Source organism: Gorilla gorilla, chromosome 1, assembly GCF_029281585.2.
Source record: "Gorilla gorilla gorilla isolate KB3781 chromosome 1, NHGRI_mGorGor1-v2.1_pri, whole genome shotgun sequence".
NCBI lineage: Eukaryota > Metazoa > Chordata > Mammalia > Primates > Hominidae > Gorilla > Gorilla gorilla.
The window spans coordinates 107,414,574-107,431,542 of NC_073224.2; the positions used below are offsets into that span (position 1 = coordinate 107,414,574).

General features: G+C 41.4%; 1 protein-coding gene across 1 annotated transcript; it reads right to left on the minus strand.

Moving 5' to 3' along the window:
- Positions 1 to 1,463: 1,463 nt before the first annotated feature.
- LOC115934005 (neuroblastoma breakpoint family member 6-like protein) lies at positions 1,464 to 15,986 on the minus strand. The gene is made up of 7 exons (XM_063695440.1): positions 15,867 to 15,986; positions 15,442 to 15,651; positions 13,105 to 13,207; positions 10,281 to 10,513; positions 5,217 to 5,377; positions 2,864 to 2,971; positions 1,464 to 2,078 (listed from the first exon to the last, which is right to left on the minus strand). Exons 2-4 carry the CDS (start codon positions 15,617 to 15,619, stop codon positions 10,354 to 10,356), a joined length of 441 nt encoding a protein of 146 aa, XP_063551510.1. The 5' UTR covers positions 15,620 to 15,651; positions 15,867 to 15,986; the 3' UTR covers positions 1,464 to 2,078; positions 2,864 to 2,971; positions 5,217 to 5,377; positions 10,281 to 10,353.
- Between the last annotated feature and the right edge of the window lie 983 nt (positions 15,987 to 16,969).

The following is a 16,969-nucleotide window of genomic DNA, read 5'->3' on the forward strand; positions in this document are numbered from 1 at the left end:
CTAGGTAGGGTGGATTACACATAGTAAAAGATTTTTTAAAAACTAATCACAAAGAATTGTATATTTCTCACTGCATCTTGTGGTCAGAAAAGTTTGAGAAACTGCTCCACATAGGCAAATTATTGGTTCAATCTATCCATCTACCTCTTTTTCTCTTCTCTTTTTTTCCATGCTATGCAACCAAGACCATGGAGAGAGGAAGGCAAATTCCATCAATGGGTGGGGTTAAGCCTTTTCTATGAGGTAGCTGCACATTTGGGACACTTCTATGCTGGCGACTTGACATTCTAGTAGATAGATGGTCCTTTTCATCTTTAGCCACATGTTAAAATTACTTGGGGGCTTTTTAAGACTACTAGTGTCTTCCACCCACCTGGAAGCATTTAAATCAGAATCTCTATGTGTAGAGTCCAGGCACTTGTGTTAGTTAAAACCTCACCAGGCTTTATAATATGACAGAATGGTTTAAAGCTACTGAGTAGACCCACCCTATTTCCCACCATTCTCTTTGTTTCTCTTTCACCATAGGCTTCTTTCCCATGAGAAAGTAAAGATTTTTGTCTCTCTTTTCACAGTCTCAAGTAAATCAGTATCTTTCTCAATTGGACTTCCAAGGCAAAGATTTCTTTCCATTTATCTATCTGGATTTTTACAAAGTTGGCCTCTGGATTCCCTTTTCCCAAAGCTAATTCACCACAAGGCACCCCTGAAGCCAAGGAGCTGGACTTTCATACACCTGCACCTGTCAATCATGGGTAAATACTTTGCAGGCAGGGTTGCTGGGTGCTGTGGAATTGACATAAACTCCCAGGTATTGCCAGCTCTGAGCCTCAGGCAAGCTTGTGACTAAGTGACTCCAGTAGTCTGAGGACAGTCCTTACTCAGAAGGGTCTTTGGAAGCAAAAACAAACATAGGCAGGAGAGGGTAGAAAAAAAAATCCCATGTGATCTTGGCTTATACCTAACAGAACTTGTGGAAGAATGGATATTAAGGTGGGTATTGTACACAGCAGATCTTAGTAAATACCAAGTCTGGAGTTTAAGGGATAGACTGAAGAGATTTTGCAGGTTTGTAAACATTTTTGCCAATTTGAACATACTTTTGTTTGTGTTTGGTTTTTCTCCTCAGTGGTAAGAGCTAGGCACAATAAGGTAGCTAGGATATTATAATTTCAATCAATAAATTTGTATTTTGCCAAGGACCAAGATGAACTATGACGATTTCAATTTTTTAGTACTTCATTTTCATTGGTTTGAAAATTAGGACTTTTGCTCCTTTTTTGGCTTATGGCACCTTTTTGGTTTTCACACTTTCTCAAAGACCAGTAACTTAGAATCTAAATTATGATTGCTTATTCTTTCAGTACTCTAGGGGAAAGTTGATTTAATCTTGACAAAATGTATTCAATTAAAATAATTGTTTTCTTATTTCTTTCTTTCTTGTTTTTTTTTTTTTTTTTTTTGAGATGGAGCCTTGCTCTGTCACCCTGGCTAGAATGCATTGGCGCAATCTTGGCTCGCTGCAACCTCTGCCTCCCAGGTTGAAGTGATTCTCCTGCCTCAGCCTCCTGAGTAGCTGGGACTACAGGCACGTGCCGCCACGCCCAGCTAATTTTTGTATTTTTATTAGAGACGGCGTTTCACCATTTTGTTCTCTTAAATCTTTTCACCTTTTAAGTTTGTCCTTCTCTTCTCCAATTTGCAATAGTGGAGTGTGGCTTGCACCAAAATACTATATTTCTTAGAGCTACTTATTCCTGGAGCCTGGCGGTCTGGGGGCCTGGAGGAGGTGCATCTAGAAATCAGCCCTCTCTAAGTTGAGAATAACTATGAGAATTGTGGGTTATAAGGTTTTGAGCAGTTCTGGCCTCCCCGTCCTCTTTTGTTTCTACAGTGGAGTGTGACAAGAGAAGGGACCCATCTGAGAGTGACTTCATATTGTGGCCTTTCTCCGCTTACCTCTGGAAATTTGATTCAGGCAAGTCGGGGGAGTCTCCGGTATTCTCTGAGAACTCTGTTTTCATTGTACAGCTGGAAAATGGAATCTATGATCTGCCTGTAGAGGTTAGAGGTGCATCCTGTTCCAGGAAATAATTACAATTTAGGCAAGTTATACATGTTTGCTTCAGAGAATGCTTTCTGCACATTTCGTGTTCTTCCTCTCTGTCTTAGCCTAGGGAGAAAACCGTGGGGACTCAGGGCAGGAACTTTAGTGCCATGGGGCAGAAGCTTAATTTTCTCATGATTCTCAACAAATGCCAGCACATCACAAGTATTATCATGTCCAATGGCTGCAATATGAAGGAGGCTTTTCTGAAATATTTGCAGCTTTGGTATGGGAGGGGACCTGCTTATGGTTCTTCTGGCCCAGCACAATATTATGAAATGATGGCCTCTGTGTGAGAACAATCTAAGAGGAGGGGGGTTGGAGAGAACCACCTTGGGGTGGTAGAATGAAGAGTCACCAAGACATAAGGGAAGCTGATGAGGATGGCAGCAGAGGAGACTCTCATTCTGCTACGTGAGGTGCTCAGAAACCTGGGTTCTACTGAATGCCAATCACATAAGAAGCAGAGAGACAGCAGGCAGTGTACAGCAGCAGACAGAAGACAGCAGACAGTCTAGGAATCACAAGAATGATTTTAGAGGTAGATACTTCTAAGATGGAGGCCAACCTTTAAGCCTATTTATTTACCTATAAATAGGAATGATAGTAGCTGCCCTACCTCTCTAGCTGGGACATTTGTAATGAATAAGTGGAGTAAAGTATGTCAAAGTGCTTGAAATCTATAAAACTGCCCCAGTCACATGCCTTTAGAAAAATACATATTGCCAGAAGCAGGCCGACTTGGGCCTCTCCTACCATTTTCTTCATCAAAGCTGCTGAGATGACGTTCTAGCTTTTCTCACAGGCAGTTGTTGATGAAAAGGGTCTCCTTCAGGTGCTGCTGCTGGTTCTAGATCTCATCTTCTGCAGCCATTCCACCAGGACATGGAATGAGATGGGAAATGAAGAGTGCCAATCACTAAAGGGGTAGTCAGGGGCCTCTCATCAAGATCCCTGCCTTTCGCCATTCTTTTGCCAACTTCATCTTCTCATCAGGGAACATAAGGCAACTTTCTTTAAGATCTTTTAAGGTTTCAAACAAAGCATGGCCAAGTACTAAGCAAACTCAACAGGGATGCCTCCCACATGGAGATATGGGAAGTATAAGGCAGGTTGACAGGAGGTGGGAAAACACTGAAGGTCTCTGAGTAGGGCTTTTCTAGCACTAGGAAAGGTATGACCACCTCCTTGAGGTGACTTATAGGTACTAGGGAATGTTTTCCTCTCTACAAAATCTCTCTCCTGAATATCTTTTTTTGTTGTTGTTGTTTTTTGACAGAGTCTCATTCTGTCACTCAAGCTGGAGAGCAGAGGCACCATCTTGGCTCACTGTAACTTCTGTCTCCCAGGTTCAAAGGATTCTCATGCTTCAGCCTCCTGAGTGGCTGAGACTGAAGGCGTGCACCGGTATGCTTGGCAAATTTTTGCAGTTTTGGTAGAGACGGAGTTTCAGCATGTTGGCCTGGCTGGTCTTGAACTCCTGACCTCAAGTGATCCACACACCTAGGCCTCCCAAAGGGCCAGGATTATAGGTGTGCCATGCCTGGCCCTGAACATCTTTAACAGATGGTAAAGACCTTCTTCTGCACCTTATTGTGAAATTGGAGAGAGAAATAGGATGCCTTTGTCAGAGGTTGGTATGAGTCATAAAAGCCACATACTTACACCCATCACTGACAAAATGACAAGACTAATATGGTTTATATTACTATGAAAGCTCAATGAGTGAATTAATATAATCTCTTTCTATTGTGTAGAAGAGCATATAAAGCATATAGTCCCCTAACAATCCAAACTTTTGCCCCAAACTAAAGGCAAACATTCAAGTAAGGGAGAGGAGATTTAGGTCAAGGTTTAATCTATACTCACACCAGTGAGACTACCAACCCAAAGGGCTCTTATATACCTAATGAAGCTCCAATGGCTAGCGTGGAGTTATTCTGGGAAGAGGGCATGCTGGTGGCATTGCTCTTAGATTCAGCCTTTTCTCCAGCAGATAGCCTCGTTGTTTATTTAGATTGAATTACAACATTGAGACTAAACTAACAGAGATCTTGAAAATACCTTGGTGTTGCACAAAGATTGAGAACCCTGGCTATTTACCAAAGAGTTGCCAAGATCAAAGTCTTGTCTTTATGGAAATCCCCTGATATTCTAGTAGTCAGATGGAACCTTATGGGAAAGCAAGCACCTGAGGGGAGATGGAGACTGGAGCTCGAAACCCAGGAACCATTATAATTGCACCTCCAAACATATAGACAAGCCTGCCAACATTCTTGGGATGGCTAGAACAGCTTGGGAAAACTGTTCAGGAACTATAATTATCAAGAATATTTCAGGAAGGCTCATGTCTGTAATCCAAGCCCTTTGGGAGGCAGGGGTGGGTGAATTGCTTGAGCTCAGGAGTTGGAGGCCAGCCTGGGCAACAAGGCAAGACCCTGTCTCTACCAAAAAGGCAAAAATATAGCCAGGAGTAGTGGCATGCATCTGTGGTCTCAGCTACTCAGGAGGCTGAGACGGGAGGGTCATTTGAACCCAGGTTGTAGGTTGTGGTGAGCCAAGATCATGACACTGCACTCCAGCCTGGGTGACAGAACAAGAGACCCTGTCTCTCTCTCTCTCTCTCTCTCTCTCTCCATATATATATATATATATATTATATATATATTATATATATATATATATATATAATATATATATATATATTATATATATATTTCAGGAAAGATAAGATGTCCCATTTTAAAGAAGGAGATCTGTTAAACAGATTTGTACATGTGTGGCAGTAGTGGCAGAGAGTCTGCCATAATCTCTTCACTTTCTCCATTCTGGCCTGCTTTGAGTATACCAGCTTGCAGATGCCAGTGGGGGCCAGAGGGACTGAGGTGAGGACAGGAATAGAGCAAATTACCTGACCCACCAGGGACCTGTACTCAAGACTTGATCACAGAGCTGTGTTCAGCCTAATCACTTTTTTAAAGTGAATGTTTAGGGCCTGCCTGCAGAGAATAACATCTCAGTTTAGACAGAGGTGGTGAGCATGTAGAATGTAGGAACTACTGAGAGATTGATGGAGCTTTATTTTTCTTATCAAAGGAGAACTCTCTACCTATATCCAGAGCAGAGGGGTCTTCCTGTGCATCAGAGAGGAAGGCATTGCTGCTCGGAAGCTGGTGGGAGTCATGGTGGCTGGAATGAGTCAAATACTGTTCATCTAGTGAGTCCTCCAGGACTTCATCCATTTCTTCCTCCTGGACTTCCTTCCTGAGCCTGGTGGAGTAGGCAAGACAAGGGATTAAACCAAGGTAGCCTGGAACCACAGCTTCATAACTAGCTCTGATCTGAAGCTCATGGAAGAGGCACCAAAACCAAAGGGACCATCATATCAAAGAGGAAGTATACAATCCACTTTTGACTGGGAGTAGAGTGTGCCTAGCATTAGTATAGAAGTGAAAACAGCAAGTGATCAGTGCATTGACCTCATAACACACAGATAAGGCAGCAGACTCAACAAATACTCTAAAATACACTCAGGGCACACAGGACACAGAGACCCATACTATTGGCTTCAAAATGCTGTGGCCAAATTTTATTTAATATGATGTGGAGTGGTCCATTGAATACTGGCTCTTGAGACAATGCAACCTCCCAGGGCTTTTGCAGATTTTAGACCCCTAGCTCTAAATACTTGGTATGGTTTCAATTTAGTTTTCAAGGTAAATTTCTGGCTATAAAATATCTGCCAACATAATTCAGGACAACTGTGCAGAAACCAGATAGGTATCTCACTTGTGTTTGTAACCATACAGGTTTTAAAGATACAGAAACCAGGGATCCCTGGTTAGTTTACTTTTTGGTAAGACTGACTAGTTAACTAAGTGTGAGAAATTTCTAGGAACTAGGAACCAATAGAAGAACTGCAAAGAGGACAGAGAACCATTTTTAAAAGGACACATTGTAAAATCAGTCAACAAAAAAAGGAACAATCAGCAGTTTCTGCTTTTTCTAGATCTGGGACCTTTAACCTCTTGAGTCCTTGCTTCTGGAATTCTCTCTAGACTTGGTCAGTCCATTACCAGCCCCTTCATCATTTAGAGTTACCTGGGAGCCAGTGGCTTTTGCCTGTCTTCATTTTTCTTACCATTGTGATTTTCTGCAAACTAAAATTAGAAAGAGCTAGTCAGAAATTAAGCAGGTCCCATTTCACACATTGCACACATGGGCCCTATATGATCAGGGACATAACACTTTACATGTCTGTTCAGAATGCTCTGTGAGAATTATTGCAGGAGGCCTCAGGTTGTGTCTTTAGAGAAGTGGCCTGGCAGGCTTGCCTGAGCCCACTGGACAGGGTGTTCCTGATGTGGTGAATCATCACCATGACGTCAGCTGCCTGAAGCAGAGCAAAAAGTTTAAAATGTCTTTTGTTCCCCAGCTCAAAGAATACTTGCCTGGCTGCCCTTTGGACTTCTCCAGTTGTAACCTTCCTTCCTGCCACAGTCTGGTTGCCAGACCATGACTGTTTGTCCCATTGCTACTCACACACAGAACCTGCTCCAGTCTCTGAGAGGACAAATAGCCCTGTCCTACCTCTACTCCAAAACCAGAGGACTGCCCAGGTGCCTTCAAGTCTGTCCCTGTTGTGCTTCCTCAGATGTTCTTGGAGGTAATTCTTTTTTTTTCTTCTCAGTTTGTTAGTGAGAATTGGGGGTGATTCTATGAAAAATATTCCAGTATAAATCAACTTTTCTAACACCAGCTTCTACTATATACAGTGCCTGAACTAACGCCTAAAGATTTGGACAGTTTATTGGGACCCAAAAATAAATAAATAACCCTGAAAGAGAAATACACTCATGAACATTAAGATACTACTTCAACTGATCTGTACAGCAGCCATGGAATTATGATTTGACCCACTTTACAAATGAAGAAACAGAAATTCAAGAAGGATCAATCACTTGCACAAAGTTAGTGAATATAGTGCTGAGACTAGAGCCTAGGTAATGCTGATTCTTAGCCCATGGGTCTTCCCATTCTAACAAGCTGCCTTCTGTCATCTCTTCTTTCTGACCACAAAGATGGAATGGAGACTTCTGCTTCTGGCCAAGTTGGAGTAATAGGGACCATATTTGTCCTCCACCTTAAACAACTAAGAAATTGGAAAAAGTATTTTAAACTCTAGCTTCAACATTGGATATAGTGCAGTACTGTAATAAATAAAAGTGGTGAGCCCTGTGATTGCTCCAGTTTGCTGCCTGAGATTGTCAACTGTAGAGCAGGGAGGGAGGACCCAGGCAGAGCCTGGTAGTAAGTTTGAAGAAGTCAGGGTGGCTAGACATCACAGGACAGACTAGAGAATAGGTTGCTGCACAGATAGAATGCCTTGGATATCTGTCTTCAATCTCCAGCTAAGTATTGATTAGTACATGTATTTGAGGAAATTATGCAAAGCAGGGCAAAGAACTTCCCAAAAGGAATAATCTCTGTAGCTCACACATAGCTTGCAACACTTGGTGTTTCCATCAGCTAGAGTGAAAATCCCTTTTAATAGAGGGAGCATTGGTTAGAACAGGAGTCCCCAACCCCCAGCACTGGTCCATGGCCTGTCAGGAATGGGGCCACACAGCAGAAGGGGAGCAGCCAGCGAGAAAGCATTACCACCTGTGCTCAGCCTTCTGTCAGATCAGCGATGACATTAGATTAGCATTGGAGCACAAACCCTATTGTGAACTGTACATGCCAGGGATCTAGGTTGCATGCTCCTTATGAGACTCTAACTAGTGCCTGATGATCTGAGGTGGAACAGTTTCATACTGAAACCACCCAATTCCCAATCCCTACCACCCTACCCCCACCTTGTCTGTGGAAAAATTGTCTTTCATGCAACCAGTCCCTGGTGCCAAATCTGTGGGAGATCACTGACTTAGAATCTTCAAAAGATTACTGCCCCCAATGTAAACTATGGACTTTGTGTGATAATGACATGTCAATGTAAGTTCATCAACTGTAACAAATGTGCCATTCTGGAGAGAGATGTTGAGAGTCTAGGAGGCTATGCATGTGTGGAGGCAGGGGGTATATGGGAACTTTGTGTACTTCCTGCTCAATTTTGCTGTGAATCTGAAACTACTCTAAAAAATAAGGTCTATTTTCTTAAAAGTCATATTGCCTCCATAGTGGGAAAAAAATAGCCATTGACTAATAGCTGCTATTATCCTGCCTAAAAAAATTAAAAAGCCAGCTTGAAAAGATGAAAATTGTTTTTAAGTAACTTTATTGTATACCAAAACAAAGCTAAAAGAATTTTAACACAAAATGCAAAAAAGTCCAGCACTCAGTAAGTTACAATTTGCAATGTCTAACCCCAAATCAAATAATGTTAGGAATGCAGAGAGACAGAAAACTATAATCCATGATAAGAAGGGAAAAAAAATCAATCTACTTAGACTGACTTAGAAAGGACACACCAGGTGAGAATTAAAATACAATAGAAAGGACACAGATGACAGAATCTGTAGACAAGCACATTGAAACAAATATAACTGTATTCCTGGTATTAAAGAAGCTAGGCCGGTGTGGTGGCTCATGCTTGTAATCCCAGCACTTTGCAAGGCCAAGGCAGGTGGGTCACCTGAGGTCAGGAGTTCGAGATCAGCCTGGCCAATGTGGTGAAACCCTGTCTCTCTGAAAAATATGAAAATTAGCTGGGTGTGAAGGCACTTGCCTGTAATCCCAGCTACTCAGGAGACTGAGGCACAGGAATCACTTGAACCCAGGAGGTGAAGGTTGCAGTGAGCTGATAACTCACCACTGCACTTCAGCCTGGTTAGCAGAGTTTGACTCTGTCTCAAAAAATAGAATAAAATAAAATAAATAAGCTAGAGGAAAATATGAAATGATGAAGAGTTACATAGAAGACCTTAAAACAAGACATAAATTAAATTTAGAAGAAAAATAAAGTTTGAGATGAAAATACACTGGATAGGATTAACAGCAGATTAGATGCTGCTAAAGAAAGATTAATCAATTCCAAGACATGGAAAGAGAAAGAAACAAATAGAGAAAAAAAAAGATACAACAAAAATGAACAGACCATTAGTCAGCTGTGGTAAAATTTCAAAGCAGCTAATACAAATATAACTGGAGTCTTTGAAGGAGAGGATAGAGAGAAAGAATAGAAAATACATTATATATATTTGGTATATATATGCCAAATATAATATATTGTATATGCCATAGATAAGACATATATGTCTTTATTATTCAAATTTGATGAGAACTATAAATATGCAGAAACTAAATAAAGCATAAACTATAAACATGCAAGAAACTAAATAAAGTAAAACAATATGTAAAAGATAAAATTATACAAGGTCTTATCTTAATCAAACTGCTTCAAACCAGTGATAAACAGAAAAGTTCAAAAGCAGCCAGAGAAAAAAGACATATTATGTACAGAGGAACAAAAATAAGAATTATGGCAGACTTCTTGTTGGAAACAATGTAAGCCAGAAGACAGTGGAATATCACTTTCCAAACACTTTTTAAAAACACAAACTGTCAACTAGAATCCTACATCCAGTGAAAATATCTTCCAGAAATGAAGGTGAGTTCTTATGCTCATCAAAATGAAGTAATCCACTATACTCTATCTCTCTTACTGATTGAAACTAAGAACTCTCAGGCCAGGCACAGTGGCTCATATGTGTAATCCCAGCAATTTGGGAGGTCAAAGCAGGTGGATCACTTGAGCTCAGTAGTTGAAGACCAGCCTGGGCAACATGGAGAAACCCTGTCTCTACAAAAAATATGAAAATTAGCCAGGTGTGGTAGCACACACCTGTAGTCCCAGCTACTTGGGAGGCTGAGGTGGGAGGATTGCTTGAGCCCAGGAGGCACAGATTGCAGTCAGCCAAGATCGTGTCACTGCACTCCAGCTTTGGTAAGAGAGCAAGACTCTGTCTCAAAATAAAAAACAATACTCAGAACTCTTGAAATAATATGAAAAGTGACTACCTGAGTGCTCCAAAGAGGAAGCAATAGAATGCAGATTAAGGACCATAGTCAAAACTAAAATAAAATCTACAATGGAGATAACTTTGCATTTTTTCTCCCCACTTTGGAGCACTTGGGAGGAGCTAAGGGTCTTCAGAGACTGTAGCCAACTTACCTGTGGCAAGTTTTCTGACAAGGATCTCTGTCAGCTGGCTTCCTTGCACCATTTGCTCACAGAATCTCTGTCTCTAGTAGGCAATGCCAGTGTTCCTGAGAAGGCCCTCAAAATACTTGACTGTGTTCTTCACATTCTGGGTGAAAAGGTAGCAGACACCTCTCCCTTCCTGTATCTTCTGTCGTAAGTGGGTCAGTTCTTCAGCCTGAGCCTGAATTAAGGGATCATGTATCCTAAGGTGGGAAAGAAGAGTAAAATGTAAGAGGGAATGTAGTGAATAATAGGTTACAGAAGTTTCAGAGGAGAGATCTCTTAGAATCCCTGTAAGGAACTCCCAAGTTGAATTCTTTTTCTTTTTTTTTGAGACAGAGTCTCGAGTGAGAGTTGTCACTCAGGCTGGAGTGCAGTGACATGATCTCGGTTCACTGCAACCTCTGCCTCCCAGGTTCAAGCAATTCTTTTGCCTCAGCCTTCCAAGTAGCTCAGACTACAGGTGCCCACCACTATGCCAGGATAATTTATATATTTTTTGTAGAGATGGGGTTTTGCCATGTTGGCCATGCTAGTCTCGAACTCCTGACCTGAAAAGATTCATGCACCTCAGTGTCCCAAACTTCTGGGATTACAGGCATGAGCCACCACACCTGGCCCAAGATGAATACTTGTACAAGTTGTGTGAATTGCCTGTGGCAGAAGGAATGAAGAAACAGTCTTGGGTTTGTCTGTTATTTTACTAACTTTCCTTCAAAAAGATGCCCCTTTGGTTCCACACTTTAGCCCAAGTACATTTTCATATGCAGTAACTGGCAGAAAAAAAAATGCACGTTCAAAAGTGTTGGGCAGGTATCTCTGGTATTAATTGAAAGTTAAAAAGAAATATAAGTGAAAAGGTCAAGAAGGGCAGTATTCTTTTGAATGACATAAAGATAGACTATAATCAGTAAGAAGGCAGTTAAAACTAAAGTTCTGGCTGGGCGCGGTGGCTCACGGCTGTAATCCCAGCACTTTGGGAGGCTGAGGTAGGCAGATGACCTTAGGTCAGGAGTTTTGAGATCAGCCTGGACAACGTGGCAAAACCCCATCTCCACTAAAAATACAAAAATTAGCTAGCATGGTGGTGTGCACCTATACTCTCAGCTGCTTGGGAGGCTGACCTAGGAGGATCGCTTGAACCTGGGAGGTGGAGGTTGCAGCGAGCTGAGATCACACCACTGCACTCTAGCCTGTGCAAAAGGGTAAGACTCCATCTCAAAAAAAAAAAAAAGAAAAAAGTAAAGTTCTGAGTAGTAATTTAATTACTCTATAGGGATTTCTTTTTTTTCTAATTATTGTTTAAATATTTCTCATGGTGATATGGTTTGGCTGTATGTCCCCACTCAAATCTCATGTTGGATTGTAATCCAACCAGGGACCTGCTGGAAAGCGACTGGATCATCGGGGTGGATTTCCCCCTTGCTGTTCTCACGATAGTGAGTGAGTTCTCATGAGGTCTGGTTGTTTGAAAGTGTAGCACCTCCCTCTTTGTGCTCTCTCTCTCACCTGTTCTGGCCATGTGAAAACCATGCCTCCTTCCCCTTTGACTTCTGCAATGATTGTAAGTTTTCTGAGGCCTGCCCAGAATCAGAAGCCTGTACAGCCCACAGAACCATGAGCTGATTAAACCTCTTTTCTTTATAAATCACTCAGTCTCAGATACATGTTTACAGCAGTGTCAGAATGGAGTAATACACATGGGTTCCAATGTAGAGTGTGAGCTCTGTGAGTCTAAAGACAGTGCCACCTATTACCCAACTCACAGCACCTGGTAGTATGTACACATACAAGTAGTTATTCAGTTAATGTTTAGAACCATGTAATCCCAGAGCTGGACTGAACATTTACAGTCATCTACCCCATCTAATGCTTGAATTTTCTCCCTGCTATTCTTCTAAGTAGTTATCTGCAGGTCCTCTTTCAAACTCTATTCGATAGAGTTACTAGAAAGTGTCAGGGGAAGTAAAGACACATACTGGGGAGAAACAGGGGCCCCAAACCTATCCCCTCTTCAATCAGATATCTCTGCTTTGGTGAGTTTTACACATTTGAGCTCCTATGATTTCATTTCAACAAAGGATTAAAAGAAGTTTCAAATGCTACAATCTACCTTATGTCTGAAACCCTCTAAGGATAGTCAATGCTGGTCTTGAGTGAATTAATAATTCATTTTCCACACAACATCTATCTACCCAATAGCCCTACCAGTTAATACCAGTTAATACTTCACCTAGTATAATACTTTTTAAAAAAGTTTGGAAGAGAAACATTCTTATCATGAAAGGCACTTTGGAAAGTTTGAAAATATCTCTTATAGGAAATGTTAATGACAATCACCACATCTGTAAATGGGAACAAATATAATAATTACAGAAAATAGTTGATTCAGAGTTTTATATGTGTTAGAGATGGTTTCAACTACTTGCAACTGTGCATTTAATCTTCATAACCCTCTAAGGTAGATACTGTCAGTATTTCCATTTTATAAATGAGGTAGCCTAGGTTAATGACATGCAGAAAAGTGCAGTAAATTTGACCAAGGACACACAAATAGAAGCCACGTTGCTAGTATTCCAATGCAGGCAGCTGTCTCCATTTTACTAATATGCTCTTTAATGGAAAACCCTAGAGACCTAACTAGACCATAGCCTCATTGTGTCTTAGTCTAGTTCTGTGCCTGCCTCATACATTTCTGCCCTTCTCCTTGCACAAATTTGCTCTTTGTTCTACCTGCCTGAGCTGCCCCACTTCAAACAGTATTTATACACTTCCCACAGAGGTACCTCCTTACCGGAGCCTTGCAGCTGGCCTCAGCAATTCAGCCAGCTCTCTCTCCTGAAACTGCAGCTCCTCCTCCAGCACAGATTCTATAAGGTCTTTGCACTCTTCACACTCTGAGAAAAGACAGACATGCCTGCATCATGGAAGGCTGGATGTGCTGCTGTGGTCACTGCCTGCAGGGCAGGAGGCAGGGTCTATCTCAAGGATGAAAGTATCCCCGGCACCAGGCTTTACACTGGGATTTCCATATCTTTGTTCCTCAGTCTCTCAACTACTCCCTGTTTTAGAGATGAGGAAAGAAAAGCCCACAGGCCGATAAAGTAACTTGACAAGATGATTCAACTGGAATGAAGCAGTCAGAATTCACATCCCCTGGGGTCTGACTCCACATCTTTTTCTTTTCTTTTCTTTTTCTTTTTTGAGATGGAATCTCACTTTGTTGCCCAGGCTGGAGTGCAGTGGCATCATCTTTGCTCAGTGCACCTCTGATTCCTGGGTTATTCTCCTGCCTCAGCCTCCCAAGTAGCTGAGATTACAAGTGTGCCCCACCACACCCTACTAGTTTTTGTGTTTTCAGTAGAGACAGGGCTTCACCATGTTGGCCAGGCTGCTGTCAAACTCCTGACCTCAAATGATCCACCCACCTTGGCTTCCCAAAGTGCTGGGATTACAGTAATTGAGCCACTGCACCCAGCCATGACTTCAAATCTTAAGGCCAATTCACCAAGCCTTACAGCCTCTTAAGTAAAACATGAACATAAGGGCATGAAATAATGACTTCCTATGTGTTTGGGAAGATACTAAGAACTGTAGGACTGATGGTCCTCCTGTTTCAAGAGTCTCAGTAATCCCAAAATATTTCAAAGATTTAAACATTTATCTGTATACTGCTGTGTAAAACTCTATATAGAGGAGAAAGATCCACATGATATATGGCCAAAAGCTAGTAGGTGGTGTTTTAAAGGGAAAACCAACACATAGTGTTTGTCATGGTACTGTTGCAGTAGGTTTTTAAGAATTATCATCATATGATCATCACCACCATCCAAAGAGGTAGTTCCTACTCTGTTACCATTACAGATGAGAAAACTGAGGGACAGTGATGATAAGTTAGATTTGAACCCAGGAAATTTGGCCCTAGGGTATATGCTCTTTAATCACTGCACAATAATACCTTTATACTAAGGTCTTAGGTAATATCTTTCTTCTTCTCTAGCTTGAGAAATTTTTTCCTACAATTATAATGAATGAAGGTTTTTTTTTAAAACTAGTTTTTCCACACACCAAAGCTCATCTTTTCACTTCTTTAATCAGTGGGCTTTTGGCTTTACTTTTCTATGACGGTAAGTTAGACAGAACTTTTAGCCACCCCCCACACAATGACGTATTTAAAAATAATTGTAGAAATTGGAAAGCAAACTCAATTTCAATGTTAACCAGAATCCTCTTCTAATATCCCTGTTCCTCTCATGCTCTTGTTCCCATGTTTCCTTGTCATTACAGCTTCCCTTCCCTGACTATTAGTAACAGTTTGTGATTTTACAGTGGATTTAAAAATGTGAGAGCCAACTGTGGAGAGGAAAGGGCCAGCCCCTAACCTGGCCTGGCCTTCTACTGAGAACGGCGGTGTGTTCCATTTGGCTTTGTTCTCATTTTGGCCATATGTCTCATAGCTCTGATTCTGGAAGTCCACCTACAGTTGCTTGCTGTCTGTAAAGTTGATACTCAGAGAGAGACAGAAAGGGTGTTACAAAGTCTCTGATTTTTCTGGAAATACCCTCAATCTAACCAGAACATGAGGAATGGCATATCTGAACTTATGTGGGAAGAGAATCTTGATCCAGGTATCATAAAGATTTTTCTCCGTGTCTGCTATTGAAGTTCACATCTCCACATATCTGTGACTCAGCTGAGAATAGGGAACTTTACCTGTTCTTTACCTATTACTTCTTTCATCCCTGGTGCTGTGGTGCTGTTGGCACAGTGCTTTGCAAATGGGTGCTCTTAAAAAAGTTTAAATCGAATCCTGAGATGTTTTAACCAACAGTGATGTTACATGTTTGTAGAAGCTGATGTTCATTGCTGAGAGGGGAAAGACAGTTTCATGCCTAAACCAAGGTTTTAGTCTCTATTCCTCACTACACTCGCCCTGCAAACTTTACACCTTTGTGCCTCAGTTTTTCTGTCCTTGGCAAATTGAGAGTAAAATGCCCACTTCTACCTTTCTGGGAGTATAGTTAGGATAAAATTAATTTTGATAGAGAATAAAGTCTGCAGTGTTTCATTTCACAGAGGAAAGATGGACAATCATTTATCACTTTGGTGTCCATGCCCCTATGGGACCTACTGTATTTCTGCAGGTGATTGGCCAGGGAGTAGGCAGTAGCTTTGGATGTCAGGAATTTCTCTGTGAGGTCTTGGAAGTTCTCTTTGCACTTTTCCAGTTCAGAGAGCAAGTACTGATTGGTTTCCAGGATGCTCATTTCTGCCCTTGGACCAAAACAAGTGGTGGAAGATACTGCCATGATGAAGTTTGTGGAGGAAGTAGAATGACAGCCTAAGGAGAATAAACCCAAACAAATAATAAATTAAAAACAAATGCATGGATTATGGTAATGGTTGCACTACTTGGGTAAATTACTAAAAATTATTGAACTGTACAATTATAATGGGTAAGTTTTATAGTATGTAAATTATACCTCAATAAATTTCTTTACATTAATCAAAGGAGTTAAATGAGTCAAAAGAAAGGAGATCTGATTCATAACTTACTTTTGGGATAAACTTCTTCAGCATCCCACAACTCTGAGAATCCTTAGCTACAAAAACAAGGCACAAGGTGCCTAAGCTTAGACTCTAAGGTACTGTCTGTGATTCAGGCTCTGATAGGAATGCCAGAGGTAAGACCTAGTGCCAGGTAACGGTCTGGAGTCACAATCAGAATCAGAAGGTGGGGGTGTCATGGAATGTTAGGATCTCTGCCTTCCAGGTGTCTAGGCCATGTGGAAACACAGGTCTCTTCTGAAGGTCACCACCAATGGAAAGCACTGCCTCAGCAGTCATTCTCAGTATTTGCATACCGTTGTGACAATACCACAGGCCTATCTCTTTCTAAAATTCAACCATATTTTCATTGTTTATTATTGCAAGTGCTTAGAAAATATCAAGGAATACATATTTGCCCAAGTTATATTGTTATCTTAAGGACTGTCATGAAGTCATTTTCTTCCTAATGAAAAAATTTAACACTTTTAGATAGTCTTAGCATTCTTCTTTGGTTCTCCAGTTTCCCACATCATTTATATTATAAGAAAAAAAATCCTGAATATTCTGCTCAGTGTGTGAATAATTGATTTATATGGATTTAGAGGCCAGGTGCAGTGGCTCACACCTGTAATCCCACCACTTTGGGAGACCAAGGTGGTGGGATCAGTTGAGCTCAGGAGTTTGAGACCAACCTGGGCAGCACGGCGAAACCCTGCCACTATAAAAAAATTTAAAAAATTAGCCGGGCATAGAGCTAGGCACAGTGGCTCATCCTGTAATCCCAGCACTTTGGGAGGCTGAGGCGGGCGGATCATGAGGTCAGGAGATCGAGACCATCTTGGCTAACATAGTGAAACCTCATCTCTACTAAAAATACAAAAAATTAGCCAGGCATGGTGGCGGGTGCCTGTAGTCCCAGCTACTTGGGAGGCTGAGGCCGGACAATGGCATGAACCTGGGACGTGGAGCTTGCAGTGAGCCAAGATCACTTACTGCAAGCTTGGGTCCAGGTATTTTTTGCTGTAGTGAACCAAGATCATGCCACTGCACTACATTCTGGATGACAAAGTGAGACCCTGTCTCAAAAAATAAAAGCAAAATAAATAATA

Bases quoted from the DNA above. Each gene is read 5' to 3' on its own strand.
- LOC115934005 (XM_063695440.1), bottom strand. From the start codon at position 15,619: ATGGCAGTATCTTCCACCACTTGTTTTGGTCCAAGGGCAGAAATGAGC. The intron at 13,208-15,441 runs GTAGGTCCCATA...GTCTTTTCTCAG, and splicing joins CAATCACCTGCAGAAATACA to AGTGTGAAGAGTGCAAAGAC. The intron at 10,514-13,104 runs GTAAGGAGGTAC...TTCCCACCTTAG, and splicing joins AGGCCAGCTGCAAGGCTCCG to GATACATGATCCCTTAATTC.